Source organism: Gymnoscopelus microlampas, assembly GCF_963454915.1.
Source record: "Gymnoscopelus microlampas genome assembly, chromosome: 10".
NCBI classification, from domain to species: domain Eukaryota; kingdom Metazoa; phylum Chordata; class Actinopteri; order Myctophiformes; family Myctophidae; genus Gymnoscopelus; species Gymnoscopelus microlampas.
The window spans coordinates 17266609-17292734 of NC_139947.1; the positions used below are offsets into that span (position 1 = coordinate 17266609).

General features: G+C 44.4%; 1 protein-coding gene across 8 annotated transcripts in view; it reads right to left on the reverse strand.

The window, feature by feature from the left end:
• The window catches only part of LOC311053894 (serine/threonine-protein kinase WNK2), a 52687-nt gene that overhangs the window by 14857 nt on the left and 11704 nt on the right, over window positions 1–26126 (reverse strand). For 6 of the 8 annotated variants that reach the window (XM_084069665.1, XM_084069666.1, XM_084069667.1 and 3 more), the window contains 16 exons: window positions 17816–17988; window positions 17130–17350; window positions 16806–16963; window positions 13940–14028; window positions 13459–13678; window positions 10037–10301; window positions 9813–9928; window positions 8501–9397; window positions 6707–7849; window positions 6553–6591; window positions 5446–5610; window positions 4383–4967; window positions 3502–3819; window positions 3168–3211; window positions 1769–1928; window positions 1032–1148 (listed from right to left, as the gene is read on the reverse strand). In XM_084069665.1, coding sequence (XP_083925791.1) covers window positions 1032–1148; window positions 1769–1928; window positions 3168–3211; window positions 3502–3819; window positions 4383–4967; window positions 5446–5610; window positions 6553–6591; window positions 6707–7849; window positions 8501–9397; window positions 9813–9928; window positions 10037–10301; window positions 13459–13678; window positions 13940–14028; window positions 16806–16963; window positions 17130–17350; window positions 17816–17988 — 4710 coding nt within the window. The remainder of the gene's footprint in view (window positions 1–1031; window positions 1149–1768; window positions 1929–3167; window positions 3212–3501; window positions 3820–4382; window positions 4968–5445; window positions 5611–6552; window positions 6592–6706; window positions 7850–8500; window positions 9398–9812; window positions 9929–10036; window positions 10302–13458; window positions 13679–13939; window positions 14029–16805; window positions 16964–17129; window positions 17351–17815; window positions 17989–26126) is intronic. The other 2 variants (XM_084069669.1, XM_084069671.1) reach the window with 2 other exon arrangements.

The window sequence follows — 26126 nt, forward strand, 5'->3', positions numbered from 1 at the left end:
GATTGTCCAACACACTGAGGAGAAAAATGGATGCAGAAAGTTGGTAGTCGTTCTGTAAGATATTTCGATAGTGGGATTGCTCTAAGAGGAGTTTTTTACTTAATCGTGTAACCCAATTTCCTCTTATAATGGTACAGGGCATTTTTCAATAACCAATTGAATTTACCCCTTGTTTCACTGTGATTGGATCTGATTAAACTTACATTGACAGTCATCCATTTTCGTTGCTGTCGGGCAGAAACCAGCCAACTCCATTTTGATGCTTTTGCATTTTTCCCCCCATAAATCAGTGCTATTGAACACTCTTTTTGAACACTGTGTGTTGGTAAAAAAAATATTGAACCAATGAAAAGTATTAAAAAGCGCTTCTGACAAACCAGCTAACTCCATTGGATCCTCAAACTTTCTGCTAAACCAGCTAAGTCCACCAAAAAAAGGTGGAGTTAGCTGGTTTTGCTGATTCCAGGCTCAGCTCCCTTTTGACCTCCAACCTCATTGTGAGCTTGGAGGTCCATTCAGCTGTTCTTATTAATGATGAACAAAACCTCCTAACTCCACTTTTTTCTTTCCTGAAGAAATGAACATTTTGGAGTTAGCTGGTTTCTGCCCGACAGCAGACAGAGATATATGAATAATTGTTAATCAAGTGATGCTCTATTAAATACAGATCCAGTCTATACAAATAACTATCCAAGTAAGAACTGGCTGGTTGGGAGAGGGAGAAAGAGAGGAAAGACAGAAAGGGAGGGGGAAGAGAGAGAGAAAGGAGGGGGGGTGAAGAGAGAGAGAGAAAGGAGGGGGGGTGAAGAGAGAGAGAGAGAAAGGATAGAGACAGATTTCTGCTGCTGCTGCATTGCAGTGAAAAGCACAATCACTGGGACTTTGGCAGTTTTAGAGACATGAAAGAATGAAATGAAAGATCATTTCACAAAGAGCTAAGAGGCGGGCAGTCTATACTTTGGAAGGACATTTGAATGTTACTGAAGTAGTAACCACCCAGATTGCTTCACCAGTTACAGTCAAATGCATACCATGTATGTAGCGATCTCCTCTGGTGCATCTCCATCCAGGTCAAACTTGAAGGTGACCATCTTGTGGTTGTGTGTTTCCAGCTGACATTCTACCATCTTGTCACCTGTGTTACATACCTGTACCGAAGAGCAACACCATTCACCCCAATTAATGCTTTGCTGACTAAAGACAGTGAACAGTATACAGTATAACATTTTCAAGTTTTAGAAATCATTTATACTTGTCATTGCTGCTGACCATTTTCCAAAGGATACCTCAGTTTTTAGATTTTAGAATACTTATCAGATTTTCCTCTTTATTTATTTATATTCAAACTTTTCAGGTGATAAACCCATGTGTTTCTGCTTCTCCAGCTACTATTCATGTCACTATGAAGAACATGTTCTAATTTAGTTTTGTCGTGGTAACATACCATTTGTGTGCGTGTGTCTTCAATGTGTTGTGACTGACCATGCAAAGTGTGGCATGTACAGTAAGTAACTTTGACAAAACAAAGGCCACATGAAGTTCATTGTGATGATTGCTTATTTTTAGCAAGTAACAGGTCTCTGCAAGTTTATTTTGGAAGAAAATCTGAAATGAATAGAAATCAAAAGCTTCCCTCCAAGGTAGAAAAAACACATAAAAAAACTGCGGTATGCTTTGGGAAATTGTTGGCAGCAATGTAGAGTGTATATGATTTGTAGTCCATGGGTAAAAAACAGCTCCTACAACAACGTGTTTAATAGGTACCCACGTTTAGCATGCTGAGTTTAGGCCTACTGATCTTCTCCTGACGGGAACGGGTGCGCGTGGACCTGCGGTGATGTTTGCGGACTTTCCCTTCACCTTTCAGTCCGTATGTGCCCTCGTAGCCATCACTCATCTCCTTCCCTGAGGTGGCATCTGAGTTGATACTAGTTTTGTGAAGAAAGGGAGGGGAACATTTTACGGATCAGTACCTTATTCATTACGGGCAGTATGAAATGTCTTGGATGAGTTACCTTCACAAAACACAGTGGAGAACTGGGCCTCCAAATGTTTTGTTATATCCTTTAATGGGTGTCTGAGACCAAATAATATTAATGTCCTTAATACTTAATATCCATGTTCCTCTTGCTAATGTAAAAGGAACACGGGTTGTGTTCAATATGCCTGGGCATATCCAAATATAGATGGATCCAGACAAAGTAAATGGGGCATACGATAGGCCCCAAGAGTCTGCATTCTGCTGCAAAAGTTTTATCCCGACGCAGGGATAAAACTGTCATTGATTCAAGGATTTGGACGGCAAGTAATAAGGCTTTCATTAGAGCTTATAAACCATTTACAGAATTAGGATGCTCAAAGAATATGCTCTAATAAACATACAAATGTCATTATCATATAAAAGCTCAACCTTTACACAACCAAATGAGAAATTGCAACTTACCTCCTAAAGTACAGCGACATCTGCATTAATATTTCACTACAGCATTATTAAGGAATGTAGTTGAGTAACCGTGGCTGAAAAATAGAACTAGGACTGCAACTAGAAAATACAAATTATTTTCAGAATCTGATCTTTAGAATCTATGTACTGTAATTCATTCAAACCATGAAGTGAAGGGCGCCTGCTGGCCTAGCGTTCTAGGTGTATACCACATACAGTATAGGCTCTGATGCAGCCTGACAGCACGTCGTGGGTTCAAATCCCGATGACCTTTGCTGTGTGTCACTCCCCATCTCTCGTCCCCCATTTCCTGTCTGTCTCCACTATGTACTATGCACTATGTCTCAATAAGGCAGAAAAGCCCCCAAAAGATGTTTAAAAAAACACCATAAAGTGAAGGTAAAATAACAAAGTATTAGTAAGTAGTAATTATGGACATATCACTAAACCCATTATTTGATTACTAAAATGTAATTAGGTAAAATGTATGTAACTAATGTATTATTCAATCAAATAATATCACCCCTAACTAAATAGTACCTACTAACCTATTAAATAAAAAAATATTTTTAAATAGGTTTAGCAGAGGGTAAATGTTAAGCCAGAATGTTGTCTAAAGTTGAGAGCTGGTCTAGACTGGCCACATCTAACGTGCATCTGTCAAAATCACAGAGCATCTCACCACATGATCCAAACACCTCTCTAAGTTGAGAAGAGCTAGTACCTGTCATAGCTCTGTCCTGCTGTCTGTTTCTCAGTAGCTTGATCCTACAGACAGAACAAAATGCAGAAAATAAGAACAACCAGGGGGAAATAAAGGATTACATCAAGTGTCAGGCATTTCATTTTGAGATGCCGGTAAGAATTTGACAAGAGAGAGGAGAGGAAAAGGTAGATAGCACTATGTCAAAGCCCGATATATACTTAATGGCAAACTGAAAATAGCCGATCTACAAGTTGACATAGATCAGCTATTTTCAGCGTGTGACACCGTTGTTCGAGTGTGTGTGAATTAACTATGAGGAGCCTAAGGAATTAAACCACATGTCTATCCATACCTCCAGGTTGCTCTCTGTTGTGCTCTGACTCACAGCCCCTAAGGGAGCAGCGGCCTGTTTCTGCTGAGTCAGATTGGAGTTGGAAGGCACCGATGATGCTATCTGAGAGTCACTGGGCAGCGGCACTGGAGCGTGGCTCTGGGCCTGATGCCGGGCCTGCGGAGGCATCTGGCACAAGTTTTGGGTGGGGTCCAATTGAGCAGCAGCGGCTGTGCCAGTGTCCTGCCCATTCAATACAGGTGGGGTAAAGACTGCAGGCTGGGCCGGCTGAGCAGAAGGCTTTGGCTCCGGGTGGCTGAGCAGAGTCTGCTGTGGAACCTGCATAGAGGAAGCCAGAAATTAAATGGATTTGCAGATAACACGTACTTATGCGCTGCTGTTGTGTTGTGTCGAAGGGAGTTATTTGTTCTCCAGAAAGATTTTTGGTACGATCGTAACTTCATTAGACCTTTAATGACTGTGCTTAATGTTGTTAACCCATTTCAAGCTATTAGGTATAGAACTAAACTTAACAACTTTTTTTTGGCAACAGCATGTCACACTACCACTAAGGCATGTTGTTTTCATCTCCACTAAGGCATGTTGTTTTCATCTCCATCATTGCATTAAGCTCAATTTAACACAAACAAATTTCCTTTGTCAGTAATAGAAACCTGAGCATCTTTCAGCATGTTTTGAAATGCCACCCATATATTGACAGGATGTTTTTCTGTTTTGATTCTTTGGTGAAATGACGCACATCGATTGTGCAGAAAACATACACAGTATGAATGAGGTTATCAAGCGAAGGCTCACACCCTCAACACACACAACTAGTTAGTTAGTTCCGATTCACACCTTCTTGGTAAACACGTGCATTATACTGCAGCCATAATAATTACCTGTCTCAGAGGCTGAGCGCTGGTGACTGGGGGCGGGTGTGTGTGTTGTGCAGGGGTGGGGTGTGCGTGCGTGACTTGGGCTGCCATAAGCACAGGCTGCGGATGAGACACTTCAGGTCTCGCAGCCGTGTGTTGAGGGGTAGTGGGACACACCTGCTGGTGCTGTGGGGATGGGGGCCCTACCATAGCTAGTTGGGGTGGGGGCGTGGGTGATTGTAAGAAGGGCACCGAGACAGGGGGAGCCAAAGAGCTTTCTAGGTGCAGGGGGGAGAGGGGGGAGACCATGGGGGTTACAGGGACGGTTTTGCCAGGAGAGAGGAAGATTGGAGGTAGAGGGGTCAAGTTTGAGGAGGAGGAGTAGGGTGAAAGAGCAGGACAGAGTTGAGGGTAGGAGGAGTCGTTGTCGGTCATAGCCGCCATCACAGGGACCGTTAGAGGGACGGGTTTGGCAGGAGAGAGGAAGATCGGAGGTAGAGGGGTCAAGGTTGAGGAGGAGTAGGGTGGAGGAGCAGGACAGGGTTGAGGGTAGGAGTCATTGTCGGTCATAGCCGCCATCGCGTGGACAGAAGGATACTGTGAAGGGAACTGAAGAAACATCACAAAATTAAGCGAAGGTTTGAAAGTAGGAGGATGGTGCATCAAACAAAGTCTAGCCTCTCAAGCCAGACAACTCTTCCACAACCTTCGAATGCTACAGAGTCTGTAATTACCCCCGCCCCCCCCCCCCTTTAAAGTTCTGCACAGGAAGCTGTCATCCGTTTGTCATTTCCGTTCACGAAAATATATTTTTAAATATCTTAAAAATATATTTGGGATTTTCCATTTCTGCTAAGCAGCTGGGTAATGGGTAGGTTCGACTCATTTTATTTACAGTAGGACTTGTTTATGTGACTGTAAAGGAGAAACGTGTGTGGCTTTTTTTTTGAGTCAACAGTCTGTCTCGAGAGGCTAAACAAAGTAGAAATCCCTTAATCTTCTGCTGAGGCATCCACTGAATCTAAAAATCAGACTCAAGAAAACAGAAATGGGTGTGATAAGCGTGAGGGATTCTATAAGCGTATACCTGGGATGGGTATGTGGGTGGCAAAGCGGTGGAGATATGCAGGGGATGGACCTGGTGATGGACAGGGGCCTGAACCAATGAATGCTGAGGAGGCAGTGGCTGGGGTGCTGATTGGTTGAAATTCTGCCTGTGACTCGGCCCATCTTGTCCGAGCTGTGAAATGCCCTGACCAGCAGAAAGCATCAAAATAGGAGGGGGGAAAAAGAAATACACCGGAAGTTGGATGATGGAAGGGACTCTGGTTACAGCCCCCACCCTCCCCCCTTCACTGTGCTTTTCCTGCTATTGACTCCGACTAGAATGGCTTACATTCTCCATCCTGTCGTGCATCTGCTGCACAGAGCTTTGAATTCCACTGCTCTGCAGACACCGAGCAGGCACGGGGCTTAGCGGATAACACCACAGTTATTGTTTTCATTATTGCTTCCGTTAGCTCTCTGTTGGCCGGTGTCCGAGGAAACTCCTGTTTATTGGGCTAGTTCACGCACCCCCCAAAAAAAGGCAGCAGTAATATTTGTCTAAAGAGGTCAAAACCAGGGCAAAAGCAGCAATTTTCAAAGACATTTAAAAAATTGCTGATCTACATGCTCACTGCACATTGTGAGCTTGTAGACTTTAATTTTTTTTTATCACTGGCTGTAGTTTGAGTTGATGTGGTTGTTGGTCTCCTCCATCTTGGCTCACTAAGAAAACTACTGCTAATTACAGCAAAGTGGAGTCAAAGCACCACAAACTCACAATTCTTTGCTACTGGCTGAGGGCCAGTCAAAGTTTACCAATGCTGTACTCCACACATAGGGCCAAGATGCAAAATTGCTTTAATTTGCCCCTTCACTCACAAAGAATGGCAGTGAATGGGAGGCGAATATTCAATTGGCTCATGTGTGACCGTGCCCTTAACACTTTTTCCCTTCTCCACACATGGTGGAAGTAGATGAAGTTATGCCAGAAACCCCTACTCAAATCTTTACGGTTCCAGAACTGAGTAGCTATGTTGTCATAAAAACAATATTTCTCAAGTCCATTTTGTTTTGGATTTTTATGTTACGACAACATCATTTCTGGGCACTGCTGTGACAAAGTGTGCTGTGAGGAATGGAGTTCTACCTGGTTCAGGAAAGCTGTGGTGTAGAGATGGGGATTGAACTGATGAGAAATTAAAGAAAGAGCAGGGTCAGAGCTGGGGGAACTCAAACCTGGGCCCAATAAATGCAAAATGGCTAGATGATGTTAAAGTTCATGATTATCACTGTACACTCACCTGTTGTGCTATGGGTGCATCCAGCATCGGGTGTGCAGTGGCTGGAAGGTTCTGGGCCGTCACCATTTGGCTTGATCCTGGGTAGGTCAGCGGGGCTGCAGCTTGTTGAGGAAGAGATGAATAAGCCTGCCCCACTGCAGCAGATTGGGCAGGCATGTACTGGCTTTGTACTTGGCCCATCTGTGGTTGCAAACCAGTGGGTGCATTGCTTTGAGAGGTGATATCAGACTGACCTGGAGCATGGTAGACTTGCTGGGCCGGAGGGACTCGTGTTGTCGGAGCAGACGTGGGATAGGGCTGGGAGGCAGGGACCTGCTGAAATGTAGGCTGGGCTAGCTGTTGGTTCTGTGATGGAACTGAACTCTGCATTACTTGGTGGCTGTGTTGTTGTTGTTGTTGTAGTATTGGGGCTGGTTGTTGATGAATAGAGGTCTGGAGGCTATGCTGAGACTGATGTACCATTTGCTGTTGTTGCATAACTTGTCCCATTTGCTGGTCATAACCGAGCTGAACATGAGCCTGTAGAGCTTGAGGGGTATGCTGTACATTAGATTGAGCAATCGGCTGCAAGGGTTGTTGGTGGTGCTGTTGTTGTTGAATTGGGATTGGTTGGCTATAATGTGTCGGTGAGGAGAAGCTCTGACCAGCCTGATGACTAGTCAGCAACACCTGCTGAGGAGCACTGGGAGCCTGGGTAGGGAGGCACTGGGCAGTGGCTGCCATAGTGGGCACTCCTGTTGAAACAGGGTAGCTCTGCGTTGGCTGCTGCAGTGGCATGGAGGTTGCTGCTGCTGCTGTCACTGTAGGTCCCGTCTGTTGGACAGGCATGGATGCTGCTGCTACTGCAGTGTGTTGCTGAGTGGGAGCAGGGTAGCCCGTCGCTGCAGCTGCCGTCTGTTGCTGCTGAAACGGTGCTTGGTAGTTCTGTGCAAATTGTTGCGCCGTGGCCGACGCAGCTTGGACCTGCGGCTGACCTGGAGCAGCATAGCTGGCTGCAGCAACGGCTGGCAGACAGGCTGGAGGTAGGGTTGCAGTAGGATAGCTATGTCCAGACTGAATGTACTGGAGAGGAGTGTGATGAGCTGGGCTGGAGGAAGGTAGGCTCTGGAGTGAAGGTTGGTTCTGGAGCCCGGGAGTGTTGACCTGAGTGAGGAAGAAAGAAATGAACTATTTTAGAATCTCTTGGGGGAGACCAGTACTGGGCCCAAGACAAAAGCCCACAAAAGCTACAGAAAATGACACCCTCAATACAGAATAAATAATGCAGGATGTAAACATAATGAGAGGATGAAGGTTTAAAAATAAGTTCATAAAACATCCGTCTCCACAATGAGCAGGTGTGCACTAAAATAAGGAAGGACACAAGGGAAGGAGGGAAGGAGGGAAGGAGAGGGAGGTGTTGAGGAAAGAGGTTAGGCGGCCACTGCTCCTAGTACCACCAGTGGCCTTCTGTCCAAGGAGTGTCAAAGGATGTACACAATCCCAAGGCAGGGAAAAAAACAAAAACACAGCTGGGCACTGGGTCAGTGAAGCGGAAAGACAGCATGTTAAGGTCATTAGTCAGCAGGACATGAAGTTGATCTGCTACAGTTTGTCCCACGTTCCCCCAAACATTAAGACTACTGATTTCTACGAAGATAGTAAGGCCAAGAGGCCTTCAAAAGGCAGCAAGGTGCAGACAGCAGACAGGAGATCAGACTGGCTCCATGCAGAATAGTGCTGTGCCTCCTACAGGCTAGGAGGTATCGGCTATGCAAGCTTCGGGGGCAAGCTTGTCGCCCGATGAGAACCTACCACTCCCTCAGCCCCGGTGCTTCGCTGCTCTCCAGCACAGTAGCTGGCCCTGCGGTCATGGGGGGGCTTGGGTTCCCCAACCAGACCGCCACTCTGAGGGTGAACCTTCAGGGTGCCGTCTCCATAGCTGCGGGCAGGCCGCTGGGGGGATGGGTGGGGCAGGGTTGGGCCCTGTGCGCATGAGGCGTTAGCGGGGGTTGTTTTGCGGCTGATGATGTTGAACAGGGACTTCTGCAGCAGGGAGAAGTCTGAACAGTCACTCTGACCTTTAACACCTCCAGACCCGGAGGTAGTCAGTGCCCCACTAGAGGCGTGATGGTGGTGTCTGAAGGCACATGCATAGGAATGCGCTGGCCTGGCAACAGGGGGGAGATGGTGGTGGAGCAACAGAGAGAGACACGCGTGGCACATGTGAGTTCTAGGCAGAGCCTGGTGGTGGTGTTGAGGGTTCAGACTCAGGAGACTGCTGAGGTCAGAGTGTCGCCGTCCACCAGGAACCGGTGTTGATGCACCCCCGCTGGGGGCTCCCGGCTGCGATTGCATGCAAGTGTCGCTGTGGCGACGGGCCTCTAGGTGCGAGAGGACGGGATTGGACGGCCGCAGCAGAGGCAAAGCGCTCTGGGAGGGGAACCCATCCTCGGCCTCGAAGTGGACCTCGGTGGGGCTGAACTCCGATCGGTTCTCCGATGTGGTGGGGATGGGGCTGATTGATCTTGCGTTCTGGGCTCGGGCGAGGGCTTGGAACTGAGCGATGCGGTTGGCCCCGAGACTGTCGATGACGGGGGCACTTCCTCTCCGTGCCACGGCGCCCATTTCTGCCCTGAGCTGTGGGCCCAGAGCTCCCTGCCAAGCCTCACGCTTCTCACAGGAGGCCAAACAGGGACCACTGTGTGGGTGCTGATCCAACAGCAACCCGAAAGCAAAACAGATGTTACTGCACATCACACTTTCACAAAAAAACAAACAATAGGATGGAATGATGATGATCAGCGATTTCGGACAGAGTGGCATGTTTGCACACTTGTAAGGGATGGATATGGACATACAATATACACATATGTAATGCATATGACTACGTTAATTAGGGCTGATGTGTGCCGAGAGTCTGCTAAGCTTATGTGTGGGGTAATGATCCTGCGGGGATCTGTGTGTGGGCACACTGCTTGTTTGCACTTAATGACCTTGATGCACATGTCCAGTAATTTGTTTCACATTGTGAGTGTGTGAGTGTGTGTGTGTGTGTGTGTGTGTGTGAGAGTGTGTGTTAATAAATGTACATGGGCCCTGCATGTGTTCTGCTCACGGTACAGACCTGCTGCGTTGCCATGGTGATGGGCTCGTGCAGAGACTGGTAGAGGACACTCTGCTGGCTGCTGTGGGAGTCTGAATACACGGCCGAGCCCAAACCACTGTCGAATGTGCTGTCTGCTGCAGGGGTGTACAGAGATCAAAGGGTCACTCAGTGTACGCACAGGTAAAACATACAACGTCGATGGCTTGTGTGTGTCAGGGCAGAGGGCACGCGGAAATTCTTACATGTCACAGAGGTGGCACTAGCCGGCAGCTTGGACAATCTGTCCACCTCGTGTTCCTCCATTTCCAGCGGTGGGGGCTGTCCACCAGGTGCGGCTGCAGTGGAGGAGCCCTGAGTCGGGGTTGTCTGGGTGCCAAGAACCCCTTCACCCCGGTCTGCCGCCGCAGAAGCGCTTCTCTCTCTTCTCCATTTGATAAGCGCCACGCGGTCCCTGATCGACTTTCCCACAGTCTTTGCATCGCTCTCATGGAAGAAGCCAGACTCCACCTTACAGAAAGAGGGAAAGCGTGGCTTAATAGGATATTTTTAGAGTTGAATACGTGAGAGAAAAGAGGGAGCAACATAGATACAGGAGGGGAGAGAGAAGTGAGAGAGCAGGAAAGTGAAGGAATAGAAAATCTATTTTGGGGTGTTTCAGAGGAGTGGAGCACTATTGCTTCTGAAAGCAGCTGGATTCAGTTGGTTCCCAACATTAACCGGCTGTGCTGCTAAAGTTACCTCCTTTACCGATAATAATACACCATACATTACACACCAATTACACCGAGGACACACCTCTACCTGCCGTTTTGTCTCACAACCTTAAGGAGAAGACTACCATATACAAATACAAGATAAAGATGTTCGCAATATTGTTAAAGAACCTGACATAAAAAGTAGGCATGACTATACGTAAGCCACATAATATTATAATGTATAACATAACACTTAAAATATGTTATGAATATGTTAGAATACGACCTAAATAATAAACCAGAGCAATATGACACCATATCCGCAAATAGCATGGAGGTGCACGGCCGCAGACAGGAGGCCCGTCTATGAAGATGACCTGAATCTCTCCGTCTGTTGGGAAATTAGTCATCAGGGAGATCTGAGATGGGCGCATGCTGACTGTGCAGTCTCATTGTGCTCTTATAGCCCACAATGTCTGCTGTCATTCCCACAGCATTCGTTAAAAACCAAGCCCTAACATTTTCACCACAGTCACTGTTTAGGACTGAGGCAGGACTACACAGCCGGGGGGAATGAGAGACAGATATACTGACACACAGACAGAACGATAGAAAGAGATAGAACACAATTACAAAGACGACAAATTATAAAATGGAAAAGCTTTTCAGAAATATGGACTGGAAAAGGGATCTAGATAAAGAGAAGGATGGGGAAACAGGTCAGTTGTCTGTGGGACAAATTGATATTCTCAGAAGCTTTACTCCCATTACAACAGCAGGGAGTGCTCTGTTCCATCAACAAAAGCAATATAGTATATCTTTACATCTAATAATTTAATACTTCTCTCTTTCAAAACGTATCTTTAGCTTTTTTTTTTTACTCTCTCACACGCACAAGAGCCTGCCAATCGACATGGAGCTCCTGTGTTTCTCAATCTTTTTTTCTTTTAGCTCTGGACACTAACATATTTCAAACAATCCTCAGGGGCCACCCCACCCCACCTCCCTAGTCCCTACAACAATATAGTATTTAGTAAATACATTATTCATATTTAATACAATAAAAAATCTGAAAGCCGGATTTATACTGTGCCTGTATTGCGCACCAAATATATCAGATCTACAAGGTCACAATGCATCACGTGGTGCACGGAACCACAGGCAACTAAGTATATCAAGCCCTTAACAGTCTTCATTTTATTTAAACCTTTTTTTACCCCACTATGCCCCAGGCGAGTTCAATTTGTTTCTTAACTTTGATAAAGACAAATTGGATTAAATATTTAAACACTTTACCATGAACCACCTGTAATTATGTCATGGACAACTAGTGGTCCGGAGACCACTGGTTGAGAAAGTAACATCTGATAATGGCAGACAAGATGCTCCTATCGCGTATGTGGTGGAATAGATGGGGTTAATTTGTATGTGGGCCACTTTAGATACAGAAACAGTCCTAAATGTGTCAAACCAAAGGTTGACCTCTCCAAAGCATCTGTCAACAAACATATGTTAATCTGAGTTTTCACTGTTAGATGAGAGATATGTTAACAAGCATAAATAGAGACATGTACAACTTTACTGGATCATACATTTCTCCCAGGGCATCTTATCTGTTGATGGGCACTGAGGAAAAGCAAGAGAAAAAAATAGAAGGCCAATCACCGGATTCCTGGAAATGCGCAGTAGCTTATCACTGGCCATCTGCATGTGGGCGCATTCCCTGATGATGAGATACTGGCACTGTTGGCACACACGATGCAATGCCATGCCCGGAAAACTTTTCACTGAGCCCTCACACACGGAATAATTAATGTGACTAAAACATGTAAACGTCACAATGAATGTGGAAGATTTTTTTATTTTATTTACTAGGATTTGTTTTTATTTACAAAGAAAATTTCCCAGCAGACCAGGAAATGTGATAAAAGAAAGAAAAAAAACACCCACCCAAAAGCGATCCATCTGAATAATATGAGGTGGTTAATGCTAGATTTGATGGGCCAGAGGCAGAGGGAGTGCTCATTTTGCTTTACTCTTAACTGGATAAAGAGCGGTTTTGCATGCATCACTTACATGAAGGCAAGCACGGTGACAGTGACGCTTTGAGGCTCGTGATACGTGCCAGAGCGAGCCACTATGCAAGCTAGTGCCCACAGCAAGCAGCCAATAGCCTCAAGTATAGACTAGTGTGCCATCCGGGTTGGTAAGTTGTGGTGGACAGAATAGGTTAATACCCGTTTCAAAATTGCACATAGGCAGGACTCTGAGTGAACTAAAATCAGTGTTCCGTGTCCCCGACACGACCAGATTCCTCCCCCCTAGTCTCACGTGGTCAGACCCATCTTCGCACATCATCAGCTCCAGCGACAGAGGTTGGACAGCCATATAATCGTCTGGCTACTGCAAGACTACCTCCCTCTGAACTCATTGATTGAAACATGATTTGGAACAAGAGAGACCTGTTTAACGAGAAGTGGGATACCTCCCTTGTCTGTAAAAGTGAAAACACAGTGACCAGTAATCGTAAGCCCTACAGTGGGATAACAGCAAGCTTATTTACTGTTTTTGACTAATTTCCTGGTCTACTGGGAAATGTTAACATATGAGAGAGATAGAGACACACATGCAATTATAAATCACCTAAAACAAAAACACCATTATATGACTCAAATAAAAATGTATCTGCCTTGTCCAGACAATCTGTAGGCTGCCATTTTCTGTGACGTGACTTTCAGTGGATGGAGAAAGCTCTCGAGTAGTCATCTGGCATAATATGTTCTAATGTGTGTGTGGGAACCACAGATCAATAAAACTAAAATAGCAAATCCTTTGGCTAAGGAGCATCATGTATCACATGCTCTGCTCCGAGTTGATCTCGACTGTCTGACAACATCAGGATATTGATTCTGCCAATTTTATATCTTGGCGTATTCCCAGATACTGTATATAGCCACCTCTTAACTCACCATCTCTTGCGCGACACCCTCAGGGACCTCCTTCTCCAGGTCAAAGCTGAACTCGATGGCACCGCTCTCTTTGTACTTCCCCTTTAGTTTCTTGGGGTCCTCAACCCACAGCCGGAGAGCTATGGAGGCCTTCGTCCCATCGTCCTCCTCAGCTAGTTCCACCCTCACACCAGTATCCTCGGCAAAGAAGGCGTGGTTCAGCAGGTCCTTGATGGAGTACCTGGGTGGGGTCGATCGTCAGGAAATTGAATCAGCTCACCTTTTTGTTATTGAATAATACGGTTTAGTGATGTGTCATGTCATATTTCTGACTGCTCGACAATTAAGCAATTTCAAGACGTCTGTTTGGTTCAGCTCAACTTGTGATGAGCAATTAACATCATTTTATACTTTATTACTTTATTATGGTCCAACTTAAATCGCACAGAATTAATAGAATCATCAAACATATTTGATGGATTAATGGCAGGTAATCACTCACCTCTCGTCTTTCTTTTGGCAGATACACTCCCCTATAATCTCCTTGATTTCGGGATCTATGACTTTATTGTAGCTAGCTGGCTTCACCCCCTGAGGAGAGGAACATCAAAGCAAAACAATGAGAAAGTGCTGTGAACTGGAAGGAATAATAACAATATCATCCCTCCTCAGCACACCACTGAGAGACTTGGACATTCCTTTGTGCCAGCCGCCATCAGGCTCCACAACAAAGCTTATGACCCCCATATGAGAGCTTAAGACCTTCCCTGTCTGTCTGTTCTGTTCCATTAGGATTAATCTGGCACTCTCTGTCCTTTGGATTACTGACTGGACTCTGGCTACTAAGATGTACTATACTGAATCTTGACAGATGCCCATTTATGATAACTGCTGAGAGACTTAATCATATTCATTCAAAAAGCTAGAAACCACAACCCAAGTCAGAAATGTTAGTTTAGTCTTGGACTTGGATCTGAATTTGAACAGCCACGTTTAAGTCATCCTACTATCACCTTAAGAATAAGCCATGGACAAAATTACTTTAATAACTATTTTATGCAAATTACCATTTATAATGTCTTTCTTTACACATTGTTTTAATGCTCTTAATGCTTTGTGTAAAGCGCTTTGAATCACCTTCATGAAATGTGCCTTGCATAGATTTAGTCATATATTCATTGTAGATAGGCTTTACAGCAGTGTTAATTTTGTCGACTAAGACTAAAAGACTAAGGTTTTTGATATTTAATCGACTAGACTAAGACTAAACATTTTCAGAAGACAAAAGTAAGACTAAAACTAAATGGTGTGTTATTGAAAAGACTAAGACTAAATCAACATTTACTGTCAAAATTAACACAGCTGTACAGTATGTTCAGGCTGTACAGTATATTCATCCAAAATAACTATTTTCTGTACATACTGTATATCAATTAATTAACTCATTGGTGAAAGATGTACATTCATTCACACATTCACTGTTAGTGATCTGTACAGTTAACTCATTCATTCAGAAACCCAGTGCAGATGTCTAGTGAGAGAATCTAACTATAATCAAACTATTGTATTTATTTGAATTCATCTTGGTTAAGTTATTGACTTTTATACTACCTGTACCTCTCCTGTGTTACTCTTACTCAGCCCAAACTTGACTTTTGGCTGCTGGCTGAATTGCTGACTGAATTTTCCCAATGGGGAATCTTATTTTACACAAAACAAAAAGGAAGGATGGTGGCAAACATACCAAACTCTCATCCATCTCTTAACATATGACAGGACATTTGGTCAAACTCTCATCCTTCTCAGTGGTATTCCAACCTTTTTATTTCAAATACTGTGCTCAGTTGTTCTCTCCGTAGCGGTGCATTATTGGAGGTGAAGCAATTTCAAAATTGTCAGCTCATTAAATTCTTATACAGAGCCACTTCTTGCATCTGAGAAAGAACAGGCTTCAGGGGAAGAGGCAAAATCCTGCTGATGCTAACTGTTGTATGTACCAAAGCGTAGCATACAGGATTTCAAGATTTCTCTTTGATCAGTCTCCTACTAATATTCCACAGCAGTCCCTGCAGGGCAGTCGCAATCACTGTGGTAGGCATACAGTAACAATAAAGAGTACAGTATGCACTATGCAGAGAGAGACAGTTGGCATGCCATTTAAATGGGCATACAGGGCCTTTCTTCGACAGCAGGTGAATGACTCACCCATCAGGTACCAGCGCTGCCAAGTCTCAGGAGTGAGAAATCAATACCTCTCATCAAATCAGGAAGTATCACATGACTTGAAAACTGTTTTCCCTATACTCAGCAGACTGAGCCAATGCAACAGAGCCTGAAGTTCATCTAGGAAACCATGAACCAATGGACCTCCTTCCATGAGTCCATATCGTGACACATCAGTTTTCATTAGCGTCAAAGTGTATTAACAATCCAAACATAGCTGGACTATGTATGTATGTATGTATGTATGTATGTATGTATGTATGTATGTATGTATGTATGTATGTATGTATGTATGTATGTATGTATGTATGTACTACTAATCTACTTACTGTTTTACATTTTTCAAGTTGTGTTCATTTTTTATGTTAATACAATTCAAATTCTAAGTGCAATGTAATGTACTGTTAACGGTGAGGTTCTCTCATAAGCCCTCCTAGGGTTTCTTACCTCGCCCACACAACAATATTCTGTCACCTCTTTCCTTTGGAAAGAAGTTGCATACTGTGATTATGAAATCATATCATTCCTGTTGTGCAAACACAAAATAAAAAAATGTAATCGAATATTGTGTGCCGGCCTGTGATCAAGCAATTTCAAAAGAATTACATAAGACCCTCTTGACCCCACAGCGTAACCAAACTTCTGTCACACAGCCAGCTGGCCAGTGCTGCCGTAAAGGCCTTGAATTTTTCATGTCGAGTCTTTTACCCATGGTAGTAGTAGTTAAACTGTTAAATCATGACTGGATACACCAAGAATCATTTGAATTCAGCCAACACCACAGAGAAGGTATCCCCCCAGTGACTCTTTGTTTGACACACCTTCAGACAAGGAGTCATTCCCCGAGGTCTTAAGAGGACAGAACTTAGGAACCCATGCTTGGCAAAAAGACCTGGTGTGCCACCTTGAATAAATATGCTTTTGACCTTAAGTCTCTGCTTTTTGATCAATAAAAAAAAAGTTTCAAGGTAATCCTTTAAAAGGAGAATTACGGACTACCTTTTTCTTACCTTTTATATGATATTATATCGTCCTAGGGTATAATAATATCATATACAAGGTAAGAAATTAGGAGTGCTTTTAGGAGTTTTTACAGTTCTGGCGAATGTGTTGAGGTGATGTACAAAACAGAAGTTGGAACTCACGCTTGTGACTTTGCGGTAGATCTGAGCAGCATTTTGACACTCGGAATAGGGGTATTCTGAAGTAGCCATCTCTAGCATGCACATTCCAAAGGCATAGACATCCACAGCCTCGTCATAGTGCTCCTCGTACATCTCCGGGGCCATAAACTCTGGGGTGCCTGCGGAAAATAGGCACGTCATTTAATTAACCACTTAAACCCTACCCATTTCCCCCAAATTGTTCGCCCCAGAATAGGGATGCAGAGTTTCATGTGGTTAAAACCATCAAGAGTGTAAAATGACGAGCCTTAATTTTTGCACCGCGCTCTTGACAGAGTCTCCTACCTATGACACTCTTAGCGAATGATGCCCTCTTGAGTGTTGCCAGTCCCAGATCCCCTATCTTCACTGAGCCCGTGGGTCCCGTAATGAAGATGTTGTCGCATTTGAGGTCCCGGTGGATGATGGGTGGGGTTCTGGTATGGAGGAAGTGGAGACCCTTCAGGATCTGTCTGCACCAGCTCCTCAGCACTTTGGGCTTCATTACTTTGAAACGCTTTAAGTAGCTAGAGGGAGAGAAAAGACCCAACATAAATTACGTGGGCACACCGACACCGATGCTGGGTCGATGCCAGGATAAAATACTTGGACTCATCCGATGCCAAGAACTGATGCCCCAACCCCGCCCTCCAACAATCACTTAGCTACTTCGTTTCCCATATGCACACGTTCGGACAGTTCTTTGAATCCTTGTCTTTGAGACATGTTGGCAAAGAAATTGCAGTAGTGTAAAATACCCACACTTGCTATATGCAAGTACTGAAAAACAAAGTGTGCGATGAGATAATCAGTGTGGTGTGTGTGTGTGTGTGTGTGTGTGTGTGTGTGTGTGTGTGTGTGTGTGTGTGTGTGTGTGTGTGTGTGTGTGTGTGTGTGTGTGTGTGTGTGTGTGTGTGTGTGTGTGTGTGTGTGTGTCTGCCCCAGTGTCATGTGTGACTGTGTTTGCCTCTCATCTTTAGCACAACACTCACGTTTTTAGTGTCCCTGACGTCATGAGCTCCGTCACCAGGACAATGCACTTTTTCCCTTTCAGGGGCGACTCCCAGAAGTCGTAGAAGCGCACAATGTTGGGATGCTGGAGACCTTTGAGCATCTCTGCCTCCTCCTTGAAGCGCTGACGCTCCGCTTTGGACAACTTACGATCCTGGAGAGATAAAGAGAGAGACGCGAGTGTGAGTGAGAGAGAGACAGAGAGAGGGGGGGGGGATAAGATAAAGGGCCAAAAGGGATAAGAGGACAAAGGTATAATAACTATTGAGATAATAAATACAGTGTTCGGAGTTGTTCATTTCCTTGATCTTGTTTGTGAGTGTGCGCGTGTTTGTGCAGTGTCTGCGTATGCATGCGTATACGTGTATGTAATTAGTGTATCCACCTCAGCGCAGACGTCTACTCTAATTGGATCATGTGTAATGTCCCGGCTGATGACAGCCAAGAGTGGAAGCACCTGGGAGGAATCCAGGGCAACGGCTTCTTCAAGTAATAACAGCCAGCCTTTATAATAATATGATGCACATGTGCGAGTGAGTGATTCAAAGCGCTGTCCCAGTCAGATGTGATTCTGTTCGCACTAGCTTTGCACCACCCAGATTTGTCCGTGATCTTTAAATAAAACCAAACACAACATCCCCGAAGCTGTGAATAAATGGTGTGTCCCCCCCCCCCCCCCCCCCCTTCTAATGATAAACGGAAAGGCGGATGATAACCACAGCGGTCCCCAGGGGAGCCGTGGGCTCACGCATCAGCGAAGTCACACCCAACAGACACTGCAGCAAAAGGTTACAGTTCATCGATCTCTCTCTCACCAGACCTCCCCTATCATCCCGCATCACCCACTTATTCGCTTTCCTCACCCACACTACCCCTATGTTATATCTCCTTCCCCTCCCCCCATATCTGCAATCCTTTTCCATCTCTGCACCCCTTCGCACCAACCACTCCCATCACCATCCCCCAGCATCCCACTCGCACCGCTCCATCTGCCCTCCCCCAAACAACACACACTTCAACTCTGTACACCACGATTGTGTGGCGACACTAGCGAAGAGCACTTTCATAGTCTTATGGTTTCTTTAACTATAACTTTACCCCCCCCCCCCTCTCACACACACACACACACACACACACACACACACACAGACACAGCAGAGAAGGCTTACGTAACACAGACAAGCAAGGACCACATGGGCACGAAGCGCGGTCCCCGCCCCTCGCGGAGACAGACTGACATTAACAGTAGAATGTAACGAACACAAGCCGGGGGGGGGGATCTGTTTAATTATTCAACAGGAGCGATCTCCCCTGTAAGAGGGGTTAGACTGAAAGGGTTCAAGTGCAACAAATGATAAGTCAACACCGATAAATAAATCAATATATAAAAGAAATGTTGGGATGTAATGCGTTGCAGGGAGGAGAGTCGTGATGTGGTGATAAAACATGGCTTGCTTGTGTGTGTGTTACATCCGGATATGTGTGCACATGTGGGTCTATGTATTTGTGTGTGTGTGCGGTGGGGGGGGGGGCATTTTCACTGCACTCCTCTAAAGTCCCATGAATAATTCAGTCCTGCAGAGAGCCTGTTCCACTGAGCCAAGCAGAGCTATACAGGGCTGACACTGGAGTTTGGGCTGAGCTAAGTTTGGCCGGGTTATCCCCAAATGCACCTTGCCGCACCGGGGCGGGGGGGTCGACGTTGTCTACTGTCAATTGACAAAAACTGAGGAAAAAGAGGAAGGTGGTTCGAGTCGCAGGAGGATCCGTTTCTTTTAGGTTGACAACCAAAACCCCATTCTTCACCCTAAAATCTTCACTTTCCTTTCCCCCACCCCTCATCATCATCATCATCCCACTTCCCAGCATCCTGCTGCTTTTCCCCAAACAATTGCCCCCTACCCTAAAGCTCTCAAGGGGCCTCCCTCTGGCCTCTGTCATCGTTTGTTCTTCAGGAATCACACGGCTGTTCCTAAATAACCCCAAGTCCTCCCCCATCCCCCACCACCACCAACCACCCGCACCCGCACACTCCGACTCTTCCTCCATTTGCTCTCCTGCATATCTGTTTTCCCTCTTAGCAAACACGGGGGCTCCTGCATAATTTAGGAGCCACATGGTGACTCAAGCTTGTTGCACTTGGCATGGCAAGATACACAGACAAACACATGTGCACACCAAGGCATTAAAAGTATATCCATGCCCCCCACCCTGACACACAAACACACTCTCTCTCTCGCACCCCCCCCCCCCCCCCCCCCCCCCACACACACACACACAAAATCTCACAAGCAAAACAGAATCATCAACGTGTCTATGTCTGGCACAGCATCACTCATTATTCTGTTATTATTTTAAATGACAGCTGTGTGTAAACAATTTGCAGGTGCAGCTTTCAGGAATCTCATCACGTGCGCTGCACTTAAACCCTATTCAAAATATTTTCAGAAATAGCTGGATCTACAAGCTCACTATAGCGCATTGTGAGCTTGTAGTCAGAGCTGTCATTTTAGAAAAATGTGGAAGAACGTTTTTTCACCTATGCCCAAAAGGAACGCCAGAGTGAAAGTGGTTAATAACTTGGCAAGAACAGAGCTACAGGCTGGCCATAGTGAAGTATGCAGCCACCAAGGCACACGCACAACTGGTAGGCGTCGAAAAAATTGATTGTGACATTAGCAGGAAGTAATCTATAAAACTCTGCTCCATTCGGCTGCCACCCACTACATCTCTCTCGTGTTCAGCTATATTAGTGCAGCTGCCGTTGAGGGAGACTATGTCAGCACACCATGACAGACCAAAATGACCAAAGAAAACAGTGAGACCATGGGAGGTAGGGGGGGAGTAACACGTATTCTAGGTGTAGAAAAGAAAATAACATTTTACGGTCAAAATTTGAAAATCCTGCACACCAATATGAAAAACATGAATATACACATTTGTGAATATTACCCATTTGTTTTGCACATACACACATGTTTTTTTGCATCGGCAGTCCTTGGTTTGGAAATTATCCTTTTTTATATCAATTGTACAGGTTTTATTTATCTTTGCAAGCAACACACCTGGATTATGCCTTCTCAAGAACTATTGGAAAGTGTAAACTAACTTTAAGAACCATAATTTGAGAAAGAAATGAACATTTAATGACATGTGGTAGGATTTGCCAAAGGTCTATTTAATACATGAATTTCTAATCATGTATTTGTGAAGAAACAAATCATTAGGTTAATACTGTAAATCTGCAAAATCTGCCATTATGAGGAAATATTGAGGCTCCAATATAACCCAGGAGAGGATGTTGGACTGCACTGCAATGAAAGCAACTACACTGATGTCTCCAATCAAATTAGGTTTTGTTCAGAGTCAGACTGCAGGCAAATCCAATTTGTTTCTCAAATCAGATCTTTAGAACCGACTGTCCACACTGTTATTTGCAAGTGATGAGATCATATTTGTGTATTAAGACCAGTGTTGGGCAGTAACTTGTTACTTAGTAATATATTACTGTAATATTATTACTTTACCCAGTAACGAGTAGTGTAACTTATTACTATGCTAAAAAACGAAGCCATGTACACATGCATACTTTCAACACTTGGAGGTATTGTCATTATTTTATGTTAGATTGTGTCAGTCAAACATACAAACATTGTTGTCCTTTGTACACTTTATGCGGGGCAGGCAGCATGGGCTAATTGCTTTCAACCGTGGTCTATGAAGTATTGAACCGACATCTAAAACCAAATTTATACTTTGTGTTGTACGACTGGGTCGCGCACCGGAAATAGCCGATCTACAAGCTCACAACGTGTCGTGTTTGCGCTTGTAGATCGGCTATCTTCAATATGTTTAGTTCTGCTGTTTGGTTGATTTGTGACTCCTCCTGTATAAGGACAGGGATGTTTTTAAGCTTATTTTAGAAATGGATTTAGGGCTGTTATTAATTTAGTATTGTTATTTATGTATTGTTTTTAATGTGTATTATGGAGCACCCCAACCTAAGCTTTTCACAGTGCATGTACTCGTCATACATCCTTGTGACAATAAATCTCTTGAATCTTGACATTTATTGTTCCAATATGGAACAATACATTTTTTAATAAAAATAAAAGTAATATAGTAATATAATATATTACTCTTGATACAAAGTAACAAGTAATAGAATAAATACTATTACTTTTATAAAAAGGAGTAATAAGTAACATAACTTTCCAAAGTAATATTCAGGAAATAATATTCAACACTGATTGACATTGCCAACCTAGCTGCATTGGTTTCTGTCATAACGACATAGCGACATAGGCATGGGCGTGTACAGCGGTGTCGCTTGCCAAAATTAGCAGATTTACATGCACACAATGCGTCGCAATAAAACGCGTTGTGAGCAGGCATTTTAAATCAGATTTGAATCATATTCAAACCTGATGCTAGGTTCCTGGTTAACCTGGAATGCTAGTTTCTTTAGGCACTACACTGTCTAAATTGTAAATGTATATATACTAGAAGTTCGGGCCGCGTAGCGGCCCGAACGTCTAGCGTGACGCGTCGTTCACTTTGCAGTGCCACCTTACAGGCACCTCACAGTGTGAGAGAGAGTTTTGTGCTCTCCTAAATCCACGGCAGGCTTTGAAAGTACCCACTTCAGAAAGAGGTGACGTGCATCACCTCTCCAATGACCAAAACCCACTATGGAAGCCGTCGAACTGGTGCGATCTGACGGCATCCTAGAATTTATAGGTAGGATGTGATGTCATGCGTGATGTCATGCTGTCGTGAGATTACGTCACACTGGCGTTGTGTCCATATTCGGAGTGATGCAACGTACATACATACAACGAACATACTGACAAACATACTGACAACCGACATGGCGCAGGATTCAAATTGTATATATATAGATATATATAGATATACACTGTACAAGGCTTGAGCCTAGGCTATTTTTGAAAAACGTTGCCTATAAAAACAAGCCCAAAATAGGGACTCAAGGGTTAATGTGGTTAAACAAAACATTGAAGATCAGACAAGTGAAGTTGTTTAACAAGGGCCGATAGACATTGCGCTTAAACATAGATCTGCTAAGTGGAGCACTGCACTATTGGTGAACTTTTAAGACACGCATAGCTTCCTATTACTGCTCACATTAAGGGCTGTATTAAGAGCCCAGTTGAAAAGGTCATCTGATGCAAGCCTGCCCGTACAATCTAGTCTACATCGCTTACAGTCAGAAGAGGCCTATTTACATCATGCATCAAACTAAGGGATCTACATGCTGAATATGTGACACAATACAGACGGCAATTTGTCATATCTTTCTAGATGTTCCTTGCATTCAACCCTCCTTCATGTAAAAGCTCTGCTAGAGGAGTGAAAGATGGGTTTGCATTTGAGAATCATCACATAAGTAAGCTGTGCATTCACTCTAGTTCTGTCAAGGGACTGTCAGCTGGACCACACCAAGTTTTGCCATGAAAGCACTTTCTTATTGTGGATCAGGAGGAGAGAGACTACAGGTAATATGGATCCTTTAATTGACAACAGAATTGTCCAGTAATCCGTTTACTGTAGCACACGCACACACACACAATTCTCAGGCAGAAGGATGTATTCCTGCTATGAGGCTGAGGAAAACGTGGGCTGTTTATTAACGCCGTCGCTCATGCTTAATCGTACTCGCATGCACACAGACGCAGGCCTACCCACAATTGCTCTGTGAAGGCAGTAAAAGACGAGTATGGTCATTTAGAGAGATGGATTAATCTCATACCACACCGGAAATTAAGATGTGAAGTCTCTCGTGTGCTGCTACTGTGCCCTGCAAAAGCAAACCACCACCTGGGCCTAACATTTTATGATCTCTAATATTTATAATCTTGCATGCATGACTTTGCATGCTTGTCTAAAAATACCAATGCATCCACAGCACTAAGACTTATTGTGATACCAAAGGTTTTGGCATTCATTGTCATTATTGCAGTTTAAATGTGGAATTTATATAACAATGAAAAACAAAACAAACAAAAAAACATTTAAATACAATATAACTACCAACACAATTGGAGGTGGTCTCCTTCCCTACACTTCCGTTGAGAAATGTGGGTGTTGGGTTGGACACCTACTGGTTGACAAGGTGTACTGCCAGAATGTCATAAGTGCAATTAGGGTTGTCCGATATTGGCTTTTTTACCGATAACCGATATACCGATATTGTCCAACTCTTAATTACCGATACCGATATCAACCGATACCGATATATGCCGGGATTATTGTGATTAGGGTAAGCTCAAATTTCATATCACAAACACCATATACAGTAAGAACTCCTGTAACTTATTTAAAAAGCAAAAAAAAAAAAAAAAAATATTTTCCCGATATCAATTTTTATGCTAATATCGGCCGATAATATCGGGAGGCCGATAATATCGGACATCCCTAAGTGCAATATCTGTTCAGGCCCAGTAGGGATTGCCTCTTGGATAAGCGATACTGTAGATGTTTAGACTGGGTTCGAATCCCGTTAGGCGTTAGGACATAAAAAGTTATGGACTGCAGATTTAATTACATGCTCAGAACTAAAATATACATTCAACTTGGCCCTGCACTTCCACTTTGTGTTTTCAACCACCATTTCCACTCCTTCACTCTATGAGCTCCTCCTGCCTGATCCGTGGTTAACGAGGCACAGATTAGCAATATTCTGGGCTTATTTTCATTTAAATTGTAAGCACAATAGCGTGAAGGGGATTATGTTCCAAACATGCCTCGTCAACAGCCTCTGCACTAGAATGTGGTCAGCTCTACTTGGGGTCCCCCCTGATGTGTCACAACATTTGGCTAATGAGATTTAGGCCAAAAGTAGCCCTTTGACAGCAGGAAGTAATGTCGTCGCTGTGTGTTGCGAAACAATAATAACCACATAAACCCTAGACCTAGTGCCCCTATTCTGGCTGGGGCAAACATTCTGCAAAAATAGCGATAATGAATCTGTACTTTAGCACGTGTCTACTCCTGCCAACAGTATATGCTGGTACAGGACCTGCTATGAGCCAGCAGATAGATAGAATCCAACTGCATTGTGTCCCATCATTCATGGACTGCAAGAGGATTTGGACGGTAGCTGCGCCTGCCGGCCTGTTATCACCTTTTCTCTGTTAGAGCCTGGCTACGCTGTTGCTCCATTGACAGGCTCAGCTGTAATTGGCTTGCTGGTCTCCAGGGTGACAGAGTGAAATATTTAAAATGACTGGCACGATGATGTGACGGTGGCAGTGAAAAGGCCAAGGGGGAGAGGACTGTAGGTGTTTTTCGCATTGCGTGCATCATCCGGCGACGAGAAGCCTGAAAAGACAAGTGTGCCAGCACACAACCACGCCACACCACAGTGAAAGACGACAAACAAACTAAAATACTCTCAGCCAACACCTGCCAAATACCAATACAACAGTCAGGTCTATCAGGCTGAAAGTTACAAGGCCCCTGTGCCGTGGATGTGTTGGGAGTCAGTCAACACAGGCAAAAGGAGGAGTCATGAGGAGTCATGACTTATGGGGGAAGCTAAGATGTCTGGTATAGAGACACAGCCATTGATATTCACACAGTGGCCATTTTGCTCTTACGTCATGGGGAAACCATTACACAAAAAAACTAAAACAAAGTGTGTCACAGTTATACCGGTGGCTCATGGCACCTGCACTTTTGCACGGGTGTGCAAGAGAGAAATTGCGTCTGGATGGAGGTGACCTGGAGTTCAGCAGCCTGTATTAGGACATGCATACCTACCAATATAAACCTCTTTCCTTGTCAAAGGCAAAGTACGAAGGCTGCGAACAAGCAGCGCTTTTGTCGCACAACGGAAAAGGAACTAAAATGATCACCGTGATCAGAAGCCTTCCTCTTTCCCTAGAAAACTAATTCTGCTTATGCAACAGTTCTGATATCTGCCGAGTCATGCTCTGGCTAATTACGTCTACCTGGCAGGAAGAGAGACCGACTTCTGGCAGTTGATGGATGGATGGGTTTTGAAAGGGCAATTGAGGTCATTTTGAGCTTAAACAATCCCAAAATATTCATGATTAGTATTACAATAATGGATTTAACATGGGCCTCATCTCAGACAGATTCCCAGTCCACCTCACTCGAGGGCTGCGGTTTAGGCTAGTCTCCAGAGACTAGAGATAAGGCCACAGAAGAGGGCAGTTCTCTGAGGTCTAATGTGGCTTTTCAGCTGCTCTCCAGAGGCCCTCCACTGCTCTCAAGGGGTTCAAACGCAAAGCTGCTGCCTAAAGATCA